This window comes from Erpetoichthys calabaricus, chromosome 2, assembly GCF_900747795.2.
Source record: "Erpetoichthys calabaricus chromosome 2, fErpCal1.3, whole genome shotgun sequence".
Lineage (NCBI taxonomy): Eukaryota > Metazoa > Chordata > Cladistia > Polypteriformes > Polypteridae > Erpetoichthys > Erpetoichthys calabaricus.
Genome location: NC_041395.2, coordinates 141,922,087 through 141,945,965, shown reverse-complemented (window position 1 = coordinate 141,945,965; position 23,879 = coordinate 141,922,087). Strand labels below are relative to the sequence as shown.

Below are 23,879 nucleotides of genomic sequence, written 5' to 3'. Positions count from 1 at the left end.
AGGAAACAGAAAGGTGTGGCAAAACTGCTTAAAGATAAAACTTCTGGACTCTTGGTCAACTGCCACTGTGTAAACCACTGATTGGCCCTTGCAAGTGCCCAAGCAGCAGCTGCTGTACCTTATTTAACAAAACTGAATGACATCTTAAGGTGGCTGTTCTATTTCTTCCAAAATTCTTCAGTTAGGATGGCTGGTTTAACAGAAATCCAAAATATTCTGAACATTCCCCAGATTGAGCTGAAAATGGCCAGTGACACTAGATGGCTGTCTCATGACTCTGCAGTACAGTCACTACGACAGTGTATGAGGAGTGTCATAGCCGAGGCCACTGAACAAAATAAGAGTGATGTAATGTCATTCAAAACTGCAATATATATGATATATTCCTAGAGACAGCTGTCAAGCACCTAAGATGCAAGATTCCCTGACATGCCAATTATTCCAGCTTTTCAAAAGTTTTCAATGCAGAAACTAACGATTCAATCATGTGAGTCTGCTGAAATTCTTTTCAATCATTACTCCAAAAATGGAAGCCCTCCAATTTTAAAATATGAAAGTAGCATGCAAGAATGGACAGTTGCATCAAAAATTATCAGAAGTCAATCATACAAAGACTTCAGTCCAAAACAGATTTTACTAAAAATGGCAACGACATCAGAGTTTTAAGAGTCATTTCCAAATTTAGTCAAACTAGCTGATGTTGGGCTAGTGATCCCAGTTAGCACAGCTGAATGTGAAAGGGGGGTTTCTGCCCTTAAAAGGATCAAGACATGGTTGAGAAATCGCATGAATCAAAGCACGATAAATAATCTCATGCTGATCTCCTTGGAGGGCCCAGATCCTGGGACTTTGATTATGGGAAAACTGCAGACAACTAGGCTTCATGGAAGAAAAGAAGAATAAATACAGTATTTAACTGAAGACACCTTCTGCATATGCAAGTTGGCTTTGAAGAATATTTAAAAATTTTTCTTCATTAGGTTTCCCATACTTTTTTTTCCATTGTTTTCGCTTTTCTTTCCGACAGCGACAATACTTGTGCCTCTTGGTTTATGTCATAACAATTGTTATTTAAAATTTTTGTTAGGGTTGCAGGATCCTGAATTGGATACTTCTTAAATTTAATATGTGTCAAACCGTTTTTAAAAAGGAAGTCATATTGAGCATTGGAAAATAATTAATAATAATCAACTAATAAAAATAGTGCACATTTAACTTTCCCCACCACCAAATTTCCCCATCCCACCCCACCCGGCTACTTTTTCATGCCACCCGACAAGAAAAAATTTCTGGGGAGAACACTGTTTACTGTATGTGAAAAAATATGCTTAAAGATTACTGCTTTAATATTAGGGGATTTGTTGAAAAAACTCACCAAATGATTATACATTTAAAGCAATATGCCTAAATATACAGTACAAATGCAGTGTTGGAAGACTCACCCTGATGCAAGCAGGTCACTAACTGGATTCCAAGCACAAATAAAAACCTCTGACTCGTGACCTCGTAATACCATAGCTTTATTCTGAGGAATTTCTACATCTCCATCCACCTCCATCATATCTGTATGATTATCTGAAAGGATACAACATCATTTCAGAATTGTGTAAAATATAATTTTTTAGAAAATGTCTTGAAAATTACGTTTACAACCTTATTGATGTTTGTAAACAGACTTGCATTATGATATTAATGTAATACTTACTAGGTAAAGAATGGGCTCCATTTTCCTCGCCATTGGCAGTATTTTCACCATTCTTTGCAGGACCTTGCTGATTGGGTGTGGTAGTAGATGCTGCTGCTGCAGCTGCTGCTTGTTGTTGAGCCAGTTTGTCCCTATAAGCCTGCTGCCGAGTTTGCACCACATCAGGCATTACGGCATCTATTAAAGAAAGGGACTCTATCGGCCTACCATCAAAAAGAGTACCATCCTAAATAAAAAAAAAGAAAACAAAAACAAAAAAGATTAATTAAGAGAAATGCCAAGCTGATTATAAAATTGACCTCGTCTGACTTGTTTATAAAATTCAGAGTTGTACCAAGACAGTGCCTATCATGGGCACCAGCATTATAAGGAGTAGAATTTAAAGAAGGGCATTCTTACTAACAACATACCAATTTACGTTTGAGAATTTAACCAAACTATCTCATTTATATGCGTACACTTCACTTCTATGAGATCTTTTTCTTCACACTTGTCACCTTATTCTACATCTGTAAAAAATAAACTCAAGTAAAGTCTACATAAAAACATAAAATAACCTGTGAATATTTCAAATTGTCAGGAACAGATAGATAGATAGATAGATAGATAGATAGATAGATAGATAGATAGATAGATAGATAGATAGATAGATAGATAGATAGATAGATAGATAGATAGATAGATAGATAGATAGATAGATAGATAGATACTTTATAATCCCAAGGGAACAGAGATGCACATTAAGAAGAGTCAATCTAGTAAGGCAAATATGCAACAACTTCAGAGTAAAAAAGATATGTAATAATAATAAATAATCAAATCATATGTAATATAAATATACCAGGCCTCATATAGAAAGGTATTGAAGAAAAGTACATATAGCCAAGAGTATATACTTCAATTATAGATTTTTCTCTCTCTCTCTCTTTTTTTTTTTTTGCGAATACCTTACCTCATTGATGCTGACTTCAGCCTCCACATACTGTAAGCCTTTTTGTATAATTGAAATGAGAGCAGCAGGGGGCACTAGAGCACCATTTATGTTCGACTGACTAATGTGGCTTTCAATTCCAAAAGTAAATGCTGAATGGGAAAAGCCTAGAAAAAAATAAAATACATTACTTTGAAGGAAAAAAAAACAGACAAATAAAACTTCTAACAAAACCTGCCATCATCAAACCTGTCGCAATATTCCCAAAACTGCTTTAATTCTCCAGTTAAAACAACTACCATGTTCTTCATTAACATGGTCAACAAAGTTGTGATTAATCTATCAAGAATGTGGAAAGAAGTTGAAATAAATGAGAAACCCCAAAAGCACAAGAACATATTCAATGTTGATCTCTTTAACCAATTAATAGTAAATTGTTAAAGACGGACTCACACTATAAAATAAAGAAAATAATACAAGAACAGAGTTCCAAAAAATGTTTTATGAATTATGCATGTGAGAATTTCTTTTAATATTTAAAGAAAAGTGTATCAAATTGTCACTTCCATTACTAAAAAAGGTTTAATGCATTTTAAAAATAAGCAATACTGACATGCTTGAGAGTGAGTTGAATGAACAATCATGGCTCCTCAAAAGCAGCAATGTGGGTCATTTTTATGAAATACACAATGTGGAAACAAAAATAATAATAACAGAGGTGACAAAATAACATACTTTTGCCCATACCAAAGAGGGAAGATCTGAGTATGCTTAAGTATGGACTGGCCTGTATGCTGGCAGCTGAGAAAATTAGCCTCTTAACTATTACTGTTGTTCTGAAGATAATCAAAGAGTTGCTCATCACAGTTTAGACACATGTTAAAAAAGTCACTGACTGAGACTTTCAGTTTATAGGTAGCCACGGTGTCAAGACATATCAAGCTGTTCCTATATTACTAACAAATATCATGCAGTTATGTAGCTGTGATATATATATATTAGTGCTGGGTGGTATACCGGTTCAAACCAAAAACCGTTTTTATTTTTGTTATGATATGGATTTTTTTTATACCGTAACACAGGTTTAAATAGCCAAAATAATGTTCGGAATGTGGCGCAGCGGGAAACTGTTTAACCCCCTTAAACCTTTTTCACTGCTGCACCGCTAAACACACATGCAACGGAGTACATGCGTTAGTGGAGGTATTGAACAGTGAAAATGGACAAAGAACATTCCAAAACGGAAGCTGTAGCAGACGATAAAGTTGAACAAAAAAAAAAGCATTCTAAATTTTCAGAGAGCAGGAATATCATGAAGTGAATGTATTCTGTGCAGCGATTGCTGCCTGTGCCTCCTCTTAGTGCAGAGGAAGTCATTTTAAGAAGCGCATAGCGATTAACAACTGGGTCGGGGAACACTTAACACAAAGCATTTAATGTGCTACATAACTTATGACAGGGTTTGAGAAAATCTAGTAAATTTAACATTGATTTTAGGATGAAGTTTAGTTTACGACATTCTACTTTAATGACAAAATAAACTATGAGAATAAAGCTGAAATGTCAACTTTAATCTCGACATAAACGGCGAGAATAAAGTGGAAATGTCGAGAATAAAGTCAACATGTCGACTTTATTCTCGACATATAGTTTTTTTTTCTTCACTGTGTCCGTATTTTTTTTTTCTTCACCACTTCCCTAATATGCTTCCGTAGGGCTATACTACAAATACCATTATAAATGCAAGTTGTAGTTTTATTATTTATGTGTATAGCTTAGCTTGAAGCAAGTTCCATATTAATGCAGTATGCCTGAATGATGGTTCAGTTGGTAAAGATGTCATCACCAAGTTGCACTTGTTTTATTTTATTTATTTTTAATAGGTGAATACTGTGTAATGCACCTGGGCTTGAAGTCTTGAAATAATAGTATTGTTACTGGAAGTTGCACCATTATTTATTTTATTGTTATTATTTATTAGTTTAAATATTATGCAGTTTAATAATGGTAAAGTTATTTAAAAAGTCACTTTAACGTGTCAGTGGACAGAGATTGTTAACATTAACAGAAAGTGTAGCTGGTTTACAAAAAACATTTACTATTTATTCATTTTCTAAGACATGTTCAGTGCAATACAACTTTTGACAACGCCTCTAGATATTTTACTACGTCTAAATGCCTCTTTGGATGGTTGAAAATATGTTGTCAAAATTTTAGTTTAAGTTGTTTGCAAAATTTGTTCAATAAAAAGATTCTATATTTTGAATGCACCTGTCATGCAATGCGATTCCTTCTCTTTATTAGTGCCACCCCCTTGAAAATTATCACTTTATAGGGCCATGCAAACCTTTATTAATACTTGTGTGCACATTAAAATGTTTTTTTGTACAATGTACAATTCTCATGACAGTGGAATAGGTTATTCTTAGCCAGTCTACTGCAGTAATTGCAGTTGAAAATGTGATTAACATCCACTTATGCATGGGAAAAAAATACCGTTGAATACCGTGAAACCGGTATAATTTTGAAAAATACCATGATATAGAATTTTGGTCATACCGCCCAGCACTAATAAATATATATATATATATATATATATATATATATATATATATATATATACATACACCAATCATCCATAACAATAAAACCATATATTGTGTTTGTCCCACATCGAGATATGGACTCCACAAGATTTCCAAAAGTGTCCAGTGGTATTTGGCAAGTTGTGAGGTGGGGCCTCCATGGATCTGACTTGTTTTTGAGAAGTTTGATTCTTAGTGCAAAAAGAATTATCTGCAGCAAAACCAAGGAACTGGTTATAGACTTTTGCCATAACAAAGAGCCTTCACTACTCATGGAGTGGATGTAGAGGTGATAGAGGCACTCCTACAAGTACTTTTGGGTCCACATCAATGACAGATTGGACTGTAAGGTAGGGCAGAGCAGGTTCCTTTTTCCTTAGGATACTGTATTCCTTTAATGTGAACATCCTTCACATCTTCAACAACTCTGTAAGAGCCAGTGCAGTTTTCTATGTTGTGGTGTCCTGGGCTGGTAACATTTCAAGAGATGCCCACCAAATTGACAACCTAATTAAAAGGGCAGTTTCAGTTATGGAACACACTCTGGACCCCCTGGAGGCAGTAACAAAGGAAAGAATGGAAACAAAACCGAGTGCCATTATGAATAATACCGTGCATCTGCTTTCTAACACACCTTCTTGCACTACTGGAGCTCATTTATACCAACAGCAATACACCTGTATAATTCCTCAACGTGACTGTGACTGCCAAGACAAAAGTTTTCTTTTTCTCTTTTTAAAATTTTCTTCCTTTTCTTCCTCATTCTGGTGTATGTTCAGACCATACTGTGTGTGTATATATTTATCTATCTGTTTATTAATTAATTTATTTAAAGTGCTTCCGTAAAAAAAAAAAACTTCCCCTGGGGACAAATAATGTTCTTCCTTTCTCTTTCTATCTTTCTTTCTTATTTCACAAACCATTTCTGAACAATTTTTGCTATGTGACAGTGTGCATTACACTGCCTCCTACAGCTTCTTTTCTTCCCATACTGTATACTGTTGCCATCTCTTCCCCAGGTAAATGACGAACACACACTGGGCCGTCCACATGCCCTAAAAGAAAACATGATTCATTAGACCCGGCAGCCTTCTTCCATTGCTCCATGATCCAATTCTGACAGTCAAACATGCCCACCATAGGTGATTTCAACAGTGGACAGAGGTCAACATGGGCACACTGACCAGTTTGCAACCCATATGCAAGAAGCTTCAATGCATTCTGTGTTCTGACATCTTTCCCTCATGGCCAGCAATTAGGGTTTTCATCAATTCTGTGGGACTGAACCAAATGGTCTACCCTTTGCTCTCCATATGCATGAATGACATTTAGGCACTCATGACCCTGCTGACATTTCAATGGCTGTCCTTGCTTAGACCATGTTTGGTAGGTACTAACCACTGCATACCAGAACAACTTAGAAGACCTGCCGCTTTGAAGATGCTCTGACCAAGTTGTCTAGCTATCAGAATTGTCTAGCTATCAGAATTTGGCCCTAGCGAAAGTAACTGAGATCTTTTCCTGCTTCCAATGCATCACCTTCAAAAACTATTTACTTGCTGCCTAATATATCAAACCCTTTAAAAGGTGCCATTATAAGAAGATAATCAATGTTACTCGATGGATGGATGGATAGATAGACAAGTATCATCATAATTGTGTCTCTGTTTGCCACCACAATGGACATGAAATAAGCCAATCATTATGTGACTGAATTATAGACTTTCAGGTTTAATTTATAGGGCTTACAAAAATATTGTATGAGCCATTTAGAAATGACAGCCAATTTTCTGCACAGCTCACCCATTTCCAGAGGCTCAAAAGTACTTGGACATTTGAGTCACAAGTTGTTCCATAGCCAGGTGGGAGAAGTTCCCTCATTATTTTATTAACTATTAATAATAATAATAATAATAATAATAAATTTTATTTATATTGCACTTTATATTTTAGCAATCCCAAAGTGCTACAGAGTAAAAATAGAATAATAAAATAAAAAAGAACAGAAGAGTCTATAAAATACTTTAACAAAATGACTTTCTAAAAAGATGAGTTTTTAGGTTTCGCTTAAAGGCCTCAGTCGACTGTGGGGCTCTCAGGTAATCAGGGAGGGCATTCCACAGCCTCGGCGCCACCGATGAAAACGCCCTGTCACCCATGCTGCTGAGCTTAGTTCTGGGGACTTGAAGAGTGTTAGTGAGTACAGAGCGGAGGGAACGTAAGGAGTTATGGGGGGTAAGAAGTTCCTGTAGATAAAGAGGGGCATGTCCATAAATGCACTGATGGGTAAGAAGGGAGACCTTGTACTCTATTCTGAATGAAACAGGGAGCCAGTGAAGGGTTTTCAGGATTGGGGTGATGTGATCATACTTTCGCACCCTCATCAGGATCCTGGCAGCGCTGTTCTGAATATACTGGAGTCTCTGGATACTCTTGCCAGGAATCCCAATGACGAGTGCATTACAGTAATCCAGCCTGGAAGAGACAAAGGCATGGACGAGCTTCTCTGCATCTGCCAGGGTGAGTAATGGGCGGAGTTTGGCGATGTTCTTGAGATGGTAAAAAGATGACTTACAGAGATATTTGATGTGGGTGTCAAAAGTAAGTTGGGAGTCCATTCTAACACCCAAATTAGTAACAGATGTGGAAAGAGGAATATTTTGGCCAGAGAAAGTAATACTGGTGATGGTAGAAGAGCGAAGATGATGTGATGTACCAACTAAGATGGCTTCTGTTTTGGATCTGTTCAACTGAAGAAAATTGAGCCTCATCCATGCCTCTATCTCCTCCAGGCAGGTAGACAATGTAGATGTTGGCAGAGGAGCAGTAGAGGAGGTGGGAGTAGTCCTGAGGTAAAGCTGAGTGTCATCAGCATGGCAATGGAACGATAAACCATGTCTGCCAATGACAGTTCCAAGGGGGAGCATGTAGATAGTAAAAAGGATAGGGCCCAGCACAGAGCCCTGTGGAACACCACAGGCGACGTTGTGGGTGTGGGACTTTGCGCTGCCAAGGGCGACATGCTCAGTTCTGCCAGTCAGGTATGATGTAAACCAATTTAGAACAATTCCTGAGAGTCCAATAGTGTATTGCAGGCGGTGAAGAAGGATGTTATGGTCTATTGTGTCAAAAGCAGCTGTCAGGTCAAGGAGGATAAGTAGATTAAGCAGATAAAAGGTCTGCAGTTGATTCCAAGTGTGGAATTTGCATTTAGAAACGGTCACTGTAAACTCTCAATATGAGATCCAAAGAGCTGTCCATGCAAATAAAAACAGCCCATCATTAGGCTGAGAAAAAAAAAACAAACCCCTTAGAGAGAGAGCAGAAACACCAGGAGTTGTCAGATCAGCCATTTGGTACATTCATAAAAAGAAGGAACACACTGGTAAACTCAGCAACACCAGAAGGTCTGGAAAACTGAAGAAGACAACTGTGCTGGATGATTGCAGAATTCTGTCCTTGGTGAAGAAGAATCCCTTCACAATATTTAGCCAAACCAACAACACTCTCTGGGAGGTAGACCTGGGTAATTCAATGTCAAATTACACTTTTGGACCTCATCATCACAGATTTTAACAAAACTTAGCATGCTGATTTGGTTATGGAACTGAAATTTGCATGTGTCTTAGAACAATATTAAGGGAATTTTAAGTTAACAAAGTTTGAAATTAGAGGTTGGGTGGGGATTATGACTTTGACTTGCTATATCTCCCTAAATATAAGCTGAACAGACGTGGCTCCCATATTGTTTTAAAGCTCTTTTCCACTCTATATTTTGCATAAATACTATGCTATCCCCAAAATGAAAAATTGAATAGCAAAAAAAGAAAAAAAACATATTTTAAAATTGGTCAATTTTTACTAAAGCTATCTTATAATTTCATGAACATCTCCAGAAATTTTGGTTTCTGAGTCGTTGCTGAGATGTTGTTGCTGAGATATCGTTACATACCTGAAGTGGACATCAAAACCACAATTCCTTATAATAGCAGTTAGTGACTAGAGGACAGTACAGGGTTATTAGGGTTCATGAAAACTAAAACTAAAAGCCAGAACTAACAGTGAAAACATCATTTTAATAGAAATAAAGATAAAAATTACAGTTAAAAAAATTTATAAAAAAGGCAATAATGCCAAAGTAACTAAAACAAAACAGAATTAATGGTAAAATCAGAATAGTTTTAGTTTTTCCCTTCAGTTCACACTTTTGACTTCTTGAGAGACCTACTAAAGGCCTACTAAAAAAGGTCTTGAATTAAGTAAATCATACTTCAGATCATGCACTCCTTCACTGTATGTTGTCAGAAAATACAGATCAAGCCTCTCCTCATAAACATGAAAAACTAACACAAAAACTAAACTGAAACTAGATGGGAGTGAGGAAAAAAAATAACTTTGGTGGAATCTTGAATAAGTTACATACAAGCTGTACTGTTTGAATGATAAGGTGGGAATGTAAGAACATAAACAATGGCTACACTCTCAATTTATACTCTATCAGAGACTTATTCAGCAATTGTGTCTTTGCTTGAAATTGTGAATTTATGTCTGTCCTGTTGTCATCACAGGTTCAGCTACTAAAGATGATCCATGACAAGTGTATCAGAATGGTATGGGAATAAGTAGGATGGAAATTATCCATGAGGATGTAAAAAGCACAGCCTCAACTCTCCAGTGCTGGGCATAGTTTCTTCAACACATCCTAGCTATGTCCTCTCCTCTCCAGGGGCCTCATGCATAACGGCGTGCGTAGAATTCGCACTATAACATGACGTAAGCGCAAAAGCCGAAATGTGCTTACGCACAGAAAAATCCAGATGCAGGAATCTGTGCGTTCGCCAACTTCCGTGTTCTTCCACTACATAAATCCCGCTCAGCATGGAAATAAACACACGTGCACGCGCTTGCTGTCCCGCCCCAACTCCTCCCAGAATTATGCATCTTTGAATATGCAAATCAATATAAATACAGTAATCCCTCCTCCATTGCGGGGGTTGCGTTCCAGAGCCACCCGCGAAATAAGAAAATCCGCGAAGTAGAAACCATATGTTTATATGGTTATTTTTAAATTTTCATGCTTGCGTCACAGATTTGCACAGAAACACAGGAGGTTGTAAAGAGACAGGAACGTTATTCAAACACTGCAAACATACATTTGTCTCTTTTTCAAAAGTTTAAACTGTGCTCCATAACAAGACAGAGATGACAGTTCCGTCTCACAATTAAAAGAATGCAAACATATCTTCCTCTTCAAAGGAGTGCGCGTCAGGAGTAGAGCATGTCAGAGAGATAGAGAAAAGCAAACAAATCAATAGGGCTGTTTGGCTTTTAAGTATGCGAAGCACCGCGGCACAAAGCTGTTGAAGGCGGCAGCTCACACCCCCTCCGTCAGGAGCAGAGAGAGAGAGAGAGAAAGACAGAGAAAAACAAACAAGCACAAATCAATACGTGCCCTTCGAGCTTTTAAGTATGCGAAGCACCGTGCAGCATGTCGCTTCACGAAGCAGCTGCACACAGAAGGTAGCAACGTGAAGATAATCTTTCAGCATTTTTAGACGAGCGTCCGTATCGTCTAGGTTTGCGAACAGCCCCCCTGCTCAATCCCCCTACGTCAGGATCAGAGAAAGTCAGCGCAAGAGAGAGAGGGAGAAAAGTAAGTTGGGTAGCTTCTCAGCCATCTGCCAATAGCGTCCCTTGTATGAAATCAACTGGGCAAACCAACTGAGGAAGCATGTACCAGAAATTAAAAGACCCACTGTCCGCAGAAATCCGCGAACCAGCAAAAAATCCGCGATATATATTTAAATATGCTTACATATAAAATCCGTGATGGAGTGAAGCCGCGAAAGGCGAAGCGCGATATAGCGAGGGATTACTGTAGTCCTTAAGCCCAGCGTTCTGTGAAACGGCAATGGCAAAAGTACAAGGAAAAATAAAGAATTTCAGCGAATACCAAATGGAGACAAAGAAAAACGTACTATTTGTTGGTTTAAACAGTTATATAAGCAACAGAAGGAAGCTGATCCGAGTGACATAGTGTGTCACTCAAAAACTCGAAAGGTCAAGTTCACAAAGTCGCACAGTGCCCGAAATAAAAAAAGCTGTCATATATCAAGTCGCCGTGAAAAGGCTACTCGTAGCCCAACGTCTGAATGTCATATGAAAGCTTATTAGGGTATAGTGAAAAAAAGGCACACAGTGTGAAAAAAGCACAAAATGTCAACTTTAATCTCGAAATTTCCACTTTACTCATGTAGTTTATTTTGTCATTAAAGTAGAACATCATAAATTTCATCTTAAAATTGTTTGATTTACTAGTTTCTCAAATCCCATCATAACTAAAGTATCACGTTAAATGCTTTGTTGTGTATTTGATCTTATATGTGCTCTATATGCCTGAATCACTACGTGCTCTTCCTCCGACAGGACACAGAATCCATTACGTTCGTAATATTACAGCTCTCTGAATAATTAAAATACTGAGCAGTATACGTGATATCATTTTCATGATGATATGCGTTAAAGCATGTTATTAAACATGGGAACACGGTGGCGCAGTGATTGTTCATGTCTTACAGCAAGATGCTTGCTGCGCCATACGCGACCTTCAATGAAATGCTTTATTACAGAAGTACTGTCTTTTTCAAAAGTACTAACCCCCAATTCCTGTCCTTACTTTTCTTTCTCCAAATACCCAATCACCACACAATCAGCTCTGTAATAGACGTTAAGCCATCTGTAAGCTTAGAACGCTGATTCTTCAAAACTTTTAAGGAACATCGAAATATCTTCATAATGTTTAATTATTCTATCCATCTATCCTTCCAGTGTCGCGCCAGCCACAGCATGAAAACAGCGTGCGGCAGGAACAATCCGTGAACGGAGAGCCAGCTTCTTGCTAGTACTATGGCACCATGTAGTTAAAGTTAAGTTTTATCTGTATAATATAATCAATATATTTTGCTGCATTTCATCTTAAAAATGATATCGTCATCATATGTAAATACGCGCTTTATAAAGTGGCTCAGGTTGTGCAATATTATAACTATCATAAGTACAATTACCTCACAGTAACTTGCAAGTACAAACAGTTCTACAAAGAGCACTTGATGGACTGATTGAGTGCATGTATAGTTCTTGGGATGAAACTGTGAACTGCGAGGTCCGAACAGGAAAGGCTGTGAAGCGTTGGTCAGATGAGAGCAGTTCAAATATCGAATGGCTGAGGCAGAGAGCGCTTGATGCTGTATACCGATAATTCTCTTTCCAATCGCTGTAGATCTGTGATTCACACTCAGATATAGTGATATAAATACTCCAAGTGGTGTAGTGCGAGTAATATGGAAAAAGATGATCCGCTGTGGCAACCCCTAATGGGAGCAGCTGACAGAAGAAGAAGAAGGTGCAATGAGAGTAACAACGCTAAAGCAGTTATGGTATTTAGAATAGTTTGACCATCCTGTGGACCATTATATTGTTACAGGTTAATTACAATCAGATGCATTAAATTTATGAACGATATGCGGTTAATTTCAGTGTATTTGATAAAGCCGCCGTCGTGGATGTGGATCTAAGAAAGGGTAACCACACAGGAACAGTAGCACTACTTTGACACTGGGTGCCGCCAGTCTGCAAAACCGAGCGGAGAATTTACGTACGACAGGGTATGAGGTACCGTGGAAAAGTGCATGGCTTTACGCCAAGTGTAGGTTTTATACATCACGATTTGAACGTGGAAACGTTCTTACACAACATTTCTGTGCGTACGCACCGTTTATACATGAGGCCCCAGATGTTGAGGGACCAGCCATAGGTTCAGGATCAGGAGAGTCTGCTAAGTCACTACTGGAAGAGTCAGACTGACAGATTGGTTCGTTCTTAGATGTGAGTTTTGATCGTCTCACACAGCAATTTCTGCAGATGTTATGACCTGACCTTAAATTGAGACTTGGGTGATTCTGTGTTGCTGTCTCAGACACATCTCTTAAAGCATGGTTTATCTTCTTGGGATGACATTTGAAGGGGTCACAACAAGATTTCTGACTGAGTCTAAACAACTTCTCTGCCGAAGACATTATGGAAATGTATGCTGCTGCAGCAAAGACAATGCTTTGATCTCCAGCAGGTAATGGACAGCATCTGCTATTGATTCATTACACGTGACCAATTTGTACACCTCACTCCACTCTGATTAATGCAGGGCTGAGCATTGGCACGGATTACCCACACTGGAATAGGCCCTTTTCACAGCAACCATTGAGACATGAAATAGTATGGCAAGCACAGACATTAATGAAGCTTCTGTTCAATTTCAGTGTAGCATAATTGGAACCTTAATTAATGTCATTACTTACACCTGTGCTTGCAACACTATTTCATGTGAATATGGCTGCTATGAAAAAGGCTCATTAGTGATATGAGAACCAAGTGATGCCACTTATAAGTAATAATATCTCAGCAATGACTCAAAAACCAAATTTTCTGGAGATGTTCATGATATTTATAAGCTAGCATTAGTAAAAAAAGATCAATTTTAAAATATGGTTTTCTTCACTATTCAATTTTTAATAATATAATCACTCATAACATGGTCATTTTTTATTTTGGTGATAGCATAGTATTTATGCAAAATATAGAGCTGGAAAAGAGCTTTAAAACGATATGAGAACCATTTCTGTGCAACTTATAGTTAGGGATATGTAGCCAGTGAAAGTTATAATCCCCACCCAACCCCTAAGTTCAAACTTTATCTTAAATCTCCCTTAATATGATCCGATCCAAGACGCTTGCAATTTCAGTTCCATGAGTTATTCATATAACCAAATTAGCATGCCAAGATTCATTTAAATCTGTGATGACCAGTAAGCCCGCGATTCTGTAAAGAATCGTTAATCTAAGAATGGCAATCAGTTTCTGTCTCCTCCGATCGTTGGAAAGTGGAAATGTCATTTAATTAAATAAGCACATCCGTACTAAAGCGGTTTCGTTTTGTGGAGCAGTGATTCCTTTTTCTTTCCTGACACCGACCGCTGGCAGAGTGGAGCAGAGCATGTTTAGTTTACAGGCTGTTTTGTTTGTGTGCCATCCACTGAGTCGGTGAAGCCGCTGGGTTTGTGTTTGGGGCGGTGAGGGGCTGTGTGCATACATCGCGGCGCGTCTGGAACGAAAAGTGATGTTGGGTGGGAGCGTTTTGGTAAAGTTGTTAGTGAATTACATGTAGACATTTGTACCAACATTAAACGATTTATTAAAACAAAAATGGTATTGTAATTGTCGTATCATGTTAGTCGAAACCAAAAGCGGAGTGGAAAGGTTCACGCGAAGTATTCTGGAAAGTAAACATTCCAAACATGAAAAATAAAAACAGTTAATCAAATATCTCTTTATAAACAACATTTTGAGTAGAGATGGCTTGTTGTTCTTGAAGTAGTTGTCCCTGGTATGGAGTAGTTAAAACCTTAACTTTAACGTCACACGAACAACGAACTCTCGAAAAGACAACATACAGTTGTCCATGTGCAAGTACAGGCTCAGAAAGGTAAATGCCTACTTTGTCCATGGTTTGTCCTTGGGATTTGTTGATGGTCATGGCAAATGCAGCCTTAATGGGAAATTGCCGTCATTTAGGTTTAAAGGGTAATTCCAGGTCAGAACTTGTAAGGTCAATTCTGGGATCAAAGCGGTATTGGAAGTATGGGATCCAGTTATTACCCGTGTCTTGATAACATGTTCTGTCATGGTGTTAACGACTAACCGTGTCCCGTTGCATAAACCTTGTTTAGTATTAAGGTTTCTTAATAGCATGACTATTGTTCCCACTTTAAGGTTAAGATTGTGTTGTGGTAATCCGGCCGGGTTAATACTGTTTAAATATTCTAATGGGAAATGAAGGTGGGAAATGAAGGTGCTCAGTTTCGTTGTCAGAATCAATACTGTCAGTACTTAGAAAGACGTGTCTTTCTCCAGGAAGTAATGCAATCACTTGGTTATTTATGTGGTCTACGTCAATATTCTTTGGACATAACACAGCTCGGTGCGTTAAATGTGGTATTTGGTCTAATGATATCGATTCACCAAATATCTCCGTTACCAAGTCGTCGCAGAGAAAGGCGTGAGGAATTTCAATAATATCTGGGTGAAGCAGATATCCATTGGTAAAGTCTCCATTTCCTAGTCGCAACAACCAATCGGTATATGCTGGATCAGCACAGCGCATGTTCTGTAGTAAGGTTAGTTTCTCAAAGTAATGCCAATTCTCTGCGTATTTCAAACTGGACTGAATAATAGCTGAACGCATGGCGTGCAGAACAACAGGCAGGCACGGTCAAAAATCTTCTCCTAATAAAAGAACCTTTCCTCCAAATGGAATAGCATTATCCATTAACGCTCTGAGCAGTCTATCAATGGTATTGAGTATATGAATGGATGCCATCGTACATTCATCTAAAATTAATAGTTTCGCCAGACGGATCTGATTTGCACTGTCACTGTGCATTTTCATTGTTGAAACTGACGTTTCCGTGATTGGAACTGGAAGCTTGAACAAAGAGTGACATGTTCGACCATTTATTAACAGATTAGCCGCTACCCCGGTTGTAGCTGAAGCGACAATCAACTGTTTCTTTGCAGAAAAGAAATGTGTAAGTGTTTCATAAAGGTACGTTTTTCCGCTTACCCCAGGGCCGTCAAGAAAGTAGCATTTGGGTATTGGGCTGTCGTCTTCTGTGGCAAGAACAATTTTATTAAAAGCAGCAGATTGTAAGGGATTTAAACTGGCAATCATTCTTTGCGCAATGTCTTGCTCTTCCTGAAGATTTATTGGCGCTGAATGCAAAGCAGGTAATGAAGGTGGAATATTTGGAAAATTGAAGTTCTGTAACGTATATCCAAAGAGTATGAGAGCAGACTGAATGTCTTTAAGTGCATAGGCTTCACAGTTGACGCAGGAATCATAGTTTCCATGCAGCTTGTGGCATATGTCTTCTATCATTCCTTCCTTGTTTGTATTCCAGAGGTGCAATGGATCTGATGGGGAGGAAAATGCACAGATATAAGCAAACAGCTGGCGAACCTTATCTGGCATTGAATACGATATTGCATCGTGTAGAGTTTTTTGCCAAATTGTATCATCCAATAAAAATCCTTTTTCATTTACTGCCTCCTGGAATGTCTTGCACAGTTTGATGGCGTTTCCAACTTGAACAGTTTTAAGGTCGTTAAATGACGTAGCAGCGGTTTCATGTTGAAGTAGTAATCGTAGATAAAACCTTTCCGGGTCCTTAATACTCACAGTGTACATTCTGCCTATGACTTTATCACCACGTTGCTGTCGTCTTCTCCAGAATGTACCATTGTCAACCCAAACATTGTGAACAGGAATTTCCAAATACTTCCACTGGTGAGCATCTTGATCCTCTTGATTGAGCTTAAACCACGCGGTAAGTTTAGTATCTGTTGTAGCTGCTCTCTGTGGTGCTTAAGATTTCATTCCCTGGTCGAAAACAGACATTTTGCTCGTCCTCCAAATAAACTGGCAACCGACAAATGGTGTGGCTTTGATAGTGCATTGGAAAGCAAAATATTCTCCAAATGGCTTCTGGAGCACTGACGTACCGTGAATCCACATACATTCGAGTCTCATCGTGATCATTTGTTTCAGACACTGAAAGATTAGCACTATCATGTCCCTTGTAAACGTATTTGAATAAATACTTAACGCTTTTCACTGTAGCGCAGATTTCAACATTAATATGGCAGTTGTATCGTAAACATAAATAAGGATTGTATGGTACTACCCAGCTGTTGTCAATTGGACGACCCGGTACAACTTGCAATTCATTTGTCTGCCTTCTCATATACAGTGGAACCCCGGGTTACGAGTTTAATCTGTTCCAGAACCGAGCTCGTAACCCGATCTGCTTGTAACCCGAACGAATTTTCCCCCATTTAAAATAATGGAAATGAGATTAATCCGTTCCAGCCCTCCCAAAAAGTCCCCAAAATATCATAAATAATGGAAAAAAACATGTTTTTAAATAAGAAACAAACATCAAAATACTGTATTAGTAAATATAGTTAAATAAAAGATAAACCAACTTAAGAAAATGTAACCTTACCTTGGCGGCAGATAACGGAGAGCGACTGAGGAAGGAGGGAGGAAGGAGGGAGGGAGGGAGGACTAAAGGACTGGCTGCATTTTTGGCACCTTCACATCCAAAAAAACTAAAATTGCACTTTCTTAACTGTACGTACGTACATGAATTGTAAAAAAATAAACTTTCTTAACTTTAAACTTAGCCTAACACTTAACATTACGTACGTATGATTTTTTTTTATGCTAATCATCTGTTTTTGCCTTTTTGGCTGCACTTTCGGCACCTTCACTTATAGCAGTTTCAGTTTTAGTATAAAGATACCTATGCAACGACGTTTGCTTTTGCCTGCTTTTTAAAAGCTTACGGAAGTGAGCCAAGCAGGTGTCATCATAATTTGCTGCAGAACGACTAGTTGCAACTTTTTCTGGATGTTTCTTTTCAATGAAACTTGTAACCTTCTCCCACATTCCCAGCACTTCTTTAATTTCACTTGTCGAAATTTCCTCTGTCTCGACCTCCTCCTCACTACCGCTGATCTCTTGCAGAGCCTCCGTACGTTGCATGTCCTGCAGCTCAATTAACTCCTGTGTTGAGAGTTCCCCCTCATGTTCCTCGACAAGCTCGTTGATATCACCCTCGTCAACCTGCAGACCCATCGACTTGCCGAGGGACACGATTTCATGCACTGGATCTACGTCGGGCATGTTGGTCTCGGTCTCAGTCTCGGTATCAAGACCAAATCCTTCAAAGTCCCTCGCTGCAACCGCATCAGGCCATAACTTCTTCCATGCAGAATTCAGTGTTCTTCTGGTCACTTCTTTCCACGCCAGGTCAATCATGCGTAGGCATTGCACGATGTTGAAATGTTCTTTCCAGAACTCTCGGAGTGTTAGCTCCGTATTTTCTGTCACATCGAAGCATCGTTTGAACACATGCTTCGTGTAGAGCTTTTTGAAATTGGAAATGACCTGCTGATCCATCGGTTGCAGGATTGAAGTCGTGTTGGGTGGGAGGTAGAGGACTTTTATGAATTGATATTCTTCCCGGATGTTGTCTTGGAGACCGGGCGGGTGAGCTGGAGCATTGTCGAGGACAAGTAACGCTTGCAGAGGCAGTTTGTTTTCTTGAAGATACTTCTTCACCGCAGGTCCAAAGCAGAGATTTACCCAGTCGATGAAGAACTACCGCGTAACCCATGCCTTTGGATTGGCGCGCCACATCACTTGCAGTTTTTCTTTAAGAATCCTGCGAGTCTTAAAGGCTCGAGGATTCTCTGAATGATAGACTAGCAGTGGCTTCACTTTAAAGTCACCGCTAGCATTTGCACACAATGCAAGGGTGAGGCGGTCCTTCATCGGCTTATGTCCTGGCATCTTCGTCTCCTCTGCTGTGATGTACGTCGTACGGGGCATTTTCTTCCAAAAAAGCCCCGTCTCGTCGTAATTAAAAACTTGCTGGGGGATGTAACATTCTGCCTCGATGAGCTGCGCGAAACGTGTGATGAACTCGCCAGCTGCCTTCTGGTCTGCACTTGCTGCCTCGCCATGTCTTACGACAGAGTGAATGCCTGATCGCTTCTTAAATCTGTCGAACCATCCATGACTAGCCTTGAATTCTGGTTCTACTACATCCGTAGATGTGGATGGTTCTTTCTGCTTCAGGTCATTGTAAATGATGTGAGCTTTCTCACTTATGACTGTTTCAGTAAGCATATCTCCTGCCAACTCTTTCTCTTTTATCCACAATAACAGCAGGTTTTCCATTTCTTCGTGGATAGCCGACCTTTGCTGTGTAATTACGGTCATGCCTTTTGCTACTTTTACACTCTTTATGGTCTCCTTTTGCTTTAGTATTGTGCATATCGTGGACGTACTGCGGTCGTAAATTTTGGCGAGTTCCATCACACGCACACCTCTCTCATGCTTTTCTATAATTTCCTGCTTCAACTCGACTGACAGCATCCTTTTCTTCTTGCTGCTGTCCTTTCCACTTCCTACCTTCTTTGAAGACTTGGTTAATGCCCAATATGTATGATATGGCTCTGGGTAGAAGGGGTAGAGGTTTCCGGGTAAGAAAGGCGAAGCGGAAACTAGCGGTGACGTTTCGGAGCTCGGCTCGTAAAACGGGCAGGCCTCGTAAACCGGGCAGAAATTTTGCTCGGATCGCGGCTCGTAAACCGAATTACTCGTATACCGAGCTGCTTGTAAACCGGGGTTCCACTGTACTTAGAATATCCGTTGACATTTCCAAGTGTAACATGTTGGAAATCTTTGGGGAAGCCCTTAGAACATTTGCCATTCACCATACATGGACTGTTCGGATTTGCATTGCCACATGGTGTATGGATCATATTTCTGATAACAATTTGAAAGAGACGTGGACAACTGTGACGGTCTGGAATTTCAGCTTTTACTATTTTATCTATGTCATCCTCTGTGCGAATTTTGGAATAATCATCAAGGATTATCAGAATATGGGCGTGCGGTAAACCTCTCTTCTGAAACTCTATAACGTGGATAATTGCTGTAACAGGACCAAATAGAGATTTCTTCTTGATATCCTCCAGCAGGTTATTTAGTTTGAGTCTAAAGACTCTTGCAACTAAATCAGGACAACGTTCAACTGTTTGCCATGGCATAAGATTATCTGTAATTTCTTTCCATTTAGGATTGCAAGTCATAGTGATAAATAGATCAGGTTTGCCAAACTTTCTAACAATAGCCATTGCATCCTGGTAATGGTGCTGCATATTACGTGGGCTGCCTTGAAAGGAAGATGGTAAAATAACCGCCTTTCCAGCAGGGTGATCCACCACGTCAGCATCACGATTTATGTACTCCATCAGCGCCCTGTAGTTATCAGCCCTCAGTGTAGGTTGGTTGTTTTTAATCCATTGGAGATCATTTGATTCTGCTCGAACGTAAGCATCAACTATGTATTGTTGAGTTAGCTTTCCTGCATTGATTAATGGATTAAACTCGTCTCTTACTGAGAGTCTGTACGAAAAATATTCTTTCATTGATACCCGTGATCTTTTCTGTGCTTGATTCTTTTTATATCTGCAAATTCCGGCACTCCATCCATCCTGGCCAGTCGGAAACAAAATGGGGTATGTCAAAGTATCAAGTTTAGGAAAATAAATGTCCACGTGTTGGAATTTAGGTTGGTTGGTTCCATCAGGACGTAAATGCATGACAATATCGCGGCGAAACGGAGGCTCCCCGTCTTTACTTTGAAACACAATTGCCACTTCATTAACGATGGGAACATTGTATCATCTCGGATCGTGTTCTTTGTCCTTTATTAGTACTAAGGCAATTTTAGTTGGTGCCACACTGTCCGCCTGTGCTTTTGTATTGGCTTCTTTTTCAACCTCATGTAGCATCTTTATAGAGTTTGCTAATGGGTGATTGTTTATGACTTCAGCAACGATTCTCATTATGAGCTCTGTGCAGTGCTTGTTTTCAGGAAGGTGCATTCGTTGATAAACTGCGTCATCTAAATCTAACACGTACATCTGTGCATATTTGCGTTGTTGATTTGGCTGAGGGTGCACTGTTCCAATCCGATGCAATATTTGTCCACACACATGAAAGCAGTATGGGCCATTCCCAGGTGGTGGCTTGATATTTACCCCGGTAGATGCAAAAGCAAATGAACTATTGTAGGATCTAATGCATTCCATAAAGCTTTTACTTTCGGGTACATTGTTAGTCAAAAGCTTACGTAAATATTCAGGATATTCCTCCAAAGCAGGCAGCTGAACCTGACTTTTTTGACAACAACGTGTAAACTCATGAGTTGTACTGCCAGTTTTTTCCTCAAGGAAGTTAAGTGAATGACAATGACTGCAAATGACAGTCATTAATCCCAATGAATTTTCATGAACAGTGGACTCATTATAGAATGCGTTCTCAGCTAACTGGCGGAATTGTTCAGCGTCTGTCCGTCGTTCCTGTCTTTGTCTTTTTCTTTGTGGAAATACTGAACGACTTTGTAGCCCTTGTGCAGTTTCTTACGAGTCTCTTGCATGTAGTGTGTCAGAAACGCGTTTTAGGTGCCGTCGTTCATTGTTTTAGTCCGTACGGGCCCGCTTTTGTATTTGTAACCGTTGAGCTCTTTGTTTTTGTAGCCGTGACTCCTTTGCGTGTGTTGTTTCAGAGGCGCATTGTAGGCACCTGCGTTCATTGTTTCTATCCATACGGGCTCGTTTTTGTATTTCCGTTACTTGAGGTGTTTCGTTTTGGAGCCGTGAGTTCTTTGCTTCTGGTGTGTGTGAAGCGTGTTGAAGGAGCCTACGTTTATTGTGTTTATCCATGGGGTCTCGTTTTTGTTTGTGTGTTACTGAATGACCGTTATGTGATGTATATTACTGGCACAGTGGATTAGAGCAAGTGTAGTTTACAGGTGGTGGTGTTTGTGCGCTTACAGGTTGTGTTGTTTGGGCGCCACCTAGTGACTCTGGGAATCCGGCGCGTTTTGGGAAGCCACCGCATTTGACTGTGCTATTTGGGCGTCACACACTGACTCTGGGAAGCCGCTGCATTTGACTCTGGGGCGGTGACTCTGGGAGGCGTCCGTGTTCTGGGAAGCAGCTGTGTTTGACTGTGGGGCGAGCGCAACGGCGCAGTACCTTCTGTTCTTTGGGCGCCACCTACTGACTCTGGGAAGCCGCCGCGGAGCAAGTGTAGTTTACAGGTGATGTTGTTTGTGCGCTTACAGGTTGTGTTGTTTGGGCGCCACCTACTGAGTGTGGGAATCCGGCGCATTTTGGGAAGCCGCTGCGTTTGACTGTGTTATTTGGGCGCCACATACTGACTCTGGGAAGCCGCCGCGTCTTGGGAAGTCGCCGTGTTTGACTCTGGGGCGGTGACTCTGGGAAGCCGCCGCATTTTGACTGTGGGGCGGGCACAACGGGGAGGCCGCCGTGTTTTTGGGAAGGCGCTGCGTTTGACTGTGGGGCGGGCGCAACGGTGCAGTACGTTTTGTTCTTTGGGCGCCACCTACTGACTCTGGGAAGCCGCCGCATTTGACTGTGGCAGTACGCATGCGCCGTGGTGCGTCCGCCGTGCATACATTAACTGTGGTTTAGTAAGATAGATCAAATCCAGAAGTGTGATGATTTGACATGGAATTACCCACCAATCATTGCTAAAGCCTAAATCAAGAGAAGAATTCATGAAACTAAAGACAGAGGGTTTACCACTGATAAACCTCAAGCATAGGAAAACAAAGGAATCTAAGATCAATATACCAGAATGTTGGAAAGAGAACAGTATGGAGAACAGAAGGACCGGCACATGATCATGATCCAATGAATACCACACCATTTGTGAAACATGTTGGAGGCATTTTTATGGCATGATCATTGTTGTCTGCGAATGGAAGTCAGTCACTAACATCTATTAATGATATAACTGCTGGCAGAAGTAGCAGGATGAATTCTGAAGTGTACAGGGATATAATGTCTGCTCAGATTCAGCCAAATGCTGCAAAACTGATAGGAAATTGCTACACATTACAGATGGACAATGAGCCAAAACATACTGTAAAAACAACCAAAGTGCTTTTTCAAACCCAGAACTTGGAGATGACAAAGGATTTTCAACCAAATATTGAAAATGATCATTATATTTATGATTATGGTAGTTTGTCCAAGTACCTTTGAGCCACTGAAAATAAGGGGGCCATGTATAAAAATGGCTGTGTTTTCTAAAGAGTCCATACAATATTTTTGTTAACCCCCTTGAATTAAAGCTGAAAGTCTATACTTCAGTCACATCTTGATTGTTTTATTTTAAATCCATTGTAGTGATGTACAGAGCCAACATTATGAAAATTACATCAATGTCCAAATACTTATGGACCCGAATATATATGTGTGTGTAGATAGATAGATAGATGTCCTTTCCTATATGCACAAACACACATGCATACACTACCTGTCAAAAGTTTTAGAACACCCCCATTTTTCCAGATGTTAAGGGTAACAAAAACTGGAAAAAGAAAAAAAAAATTTCAGAGATATAGAAAAAGGCATTTTTCTGAGAACAAGCAATTGGTTACATACAGCTTTACTGCAGTAATGGAGGTTAATTAAGACTTGAACGTTGTCTGGTAGTTTATCACGTACCTTTTTACCATCTCAGATTATGTACTAGACTTGAATTTCTTAAATTTGAATATTGTTGCTGACCATGTGTATCCCTTCATGCCCACAATTTACCCATTTTCTAAAGGCTACTTACAGCATGATATTGTACCATGTCACACAGCCATAGTCACCTCAAATTGGTTTCATGAACATGACAATGAGTTCAGTATTCTTCATTGACATTCCTAGTCACTAGATCTAAATCCAAAAGAACACCTTTGGGATGTAATAGAAAGGGAGTTTTGCAGCATGAATGTGTAGCTGATAAATCTGCCGACATTGGGCGATGAAATCTTGTCAACATAGACTAGAATCTCAAAGGATGATTTCCAGCCTCTCGTGGAATCCATGTCACAAATTACTGAGACTGTTTTGAGAGCAAAAGGAGGCCCTAGTAAGTACAAGTACA

General features: G+C 39.6%; 1 protein-coding gene across 4 annotated transcripts in view; it reads right to left on the bottom strand.

Annotated features, from left to right (window-relative positions):
* Nucleotides 1-23,879, bottom strand: part of tbl1xr1a (TBL1X/Y related 1a) — a 204,861-nt gene that overhangs the window by 24,163 nt on the left and 156,819 nt on the right. For all 4 annotated transcript variants that reach the window (XM_028794586.2, XM_051923959.1, XM_051923958.1 and 1 more), the window contains 3 exons: nucleotides 2,658-2,803; nucleotides 1,706-1,931; nucleotides 1,443-1,575 (listed from right to left, as the gene is read on the bottom strand). In XM_028794586.2, the coding sequence (XP_028650419.1) occupies nucleotides 1,443-1,575; nucleotides 1,706-1,931; nucleotides 2,658-2,803 (505 nt within the window). The remainder of the gene's footprint in view (nucleotides 1-1,442; nucleotides 1,576-1,705; nucleotides 1,932-2,657; nucleotides 2,804-23,879) is intronic.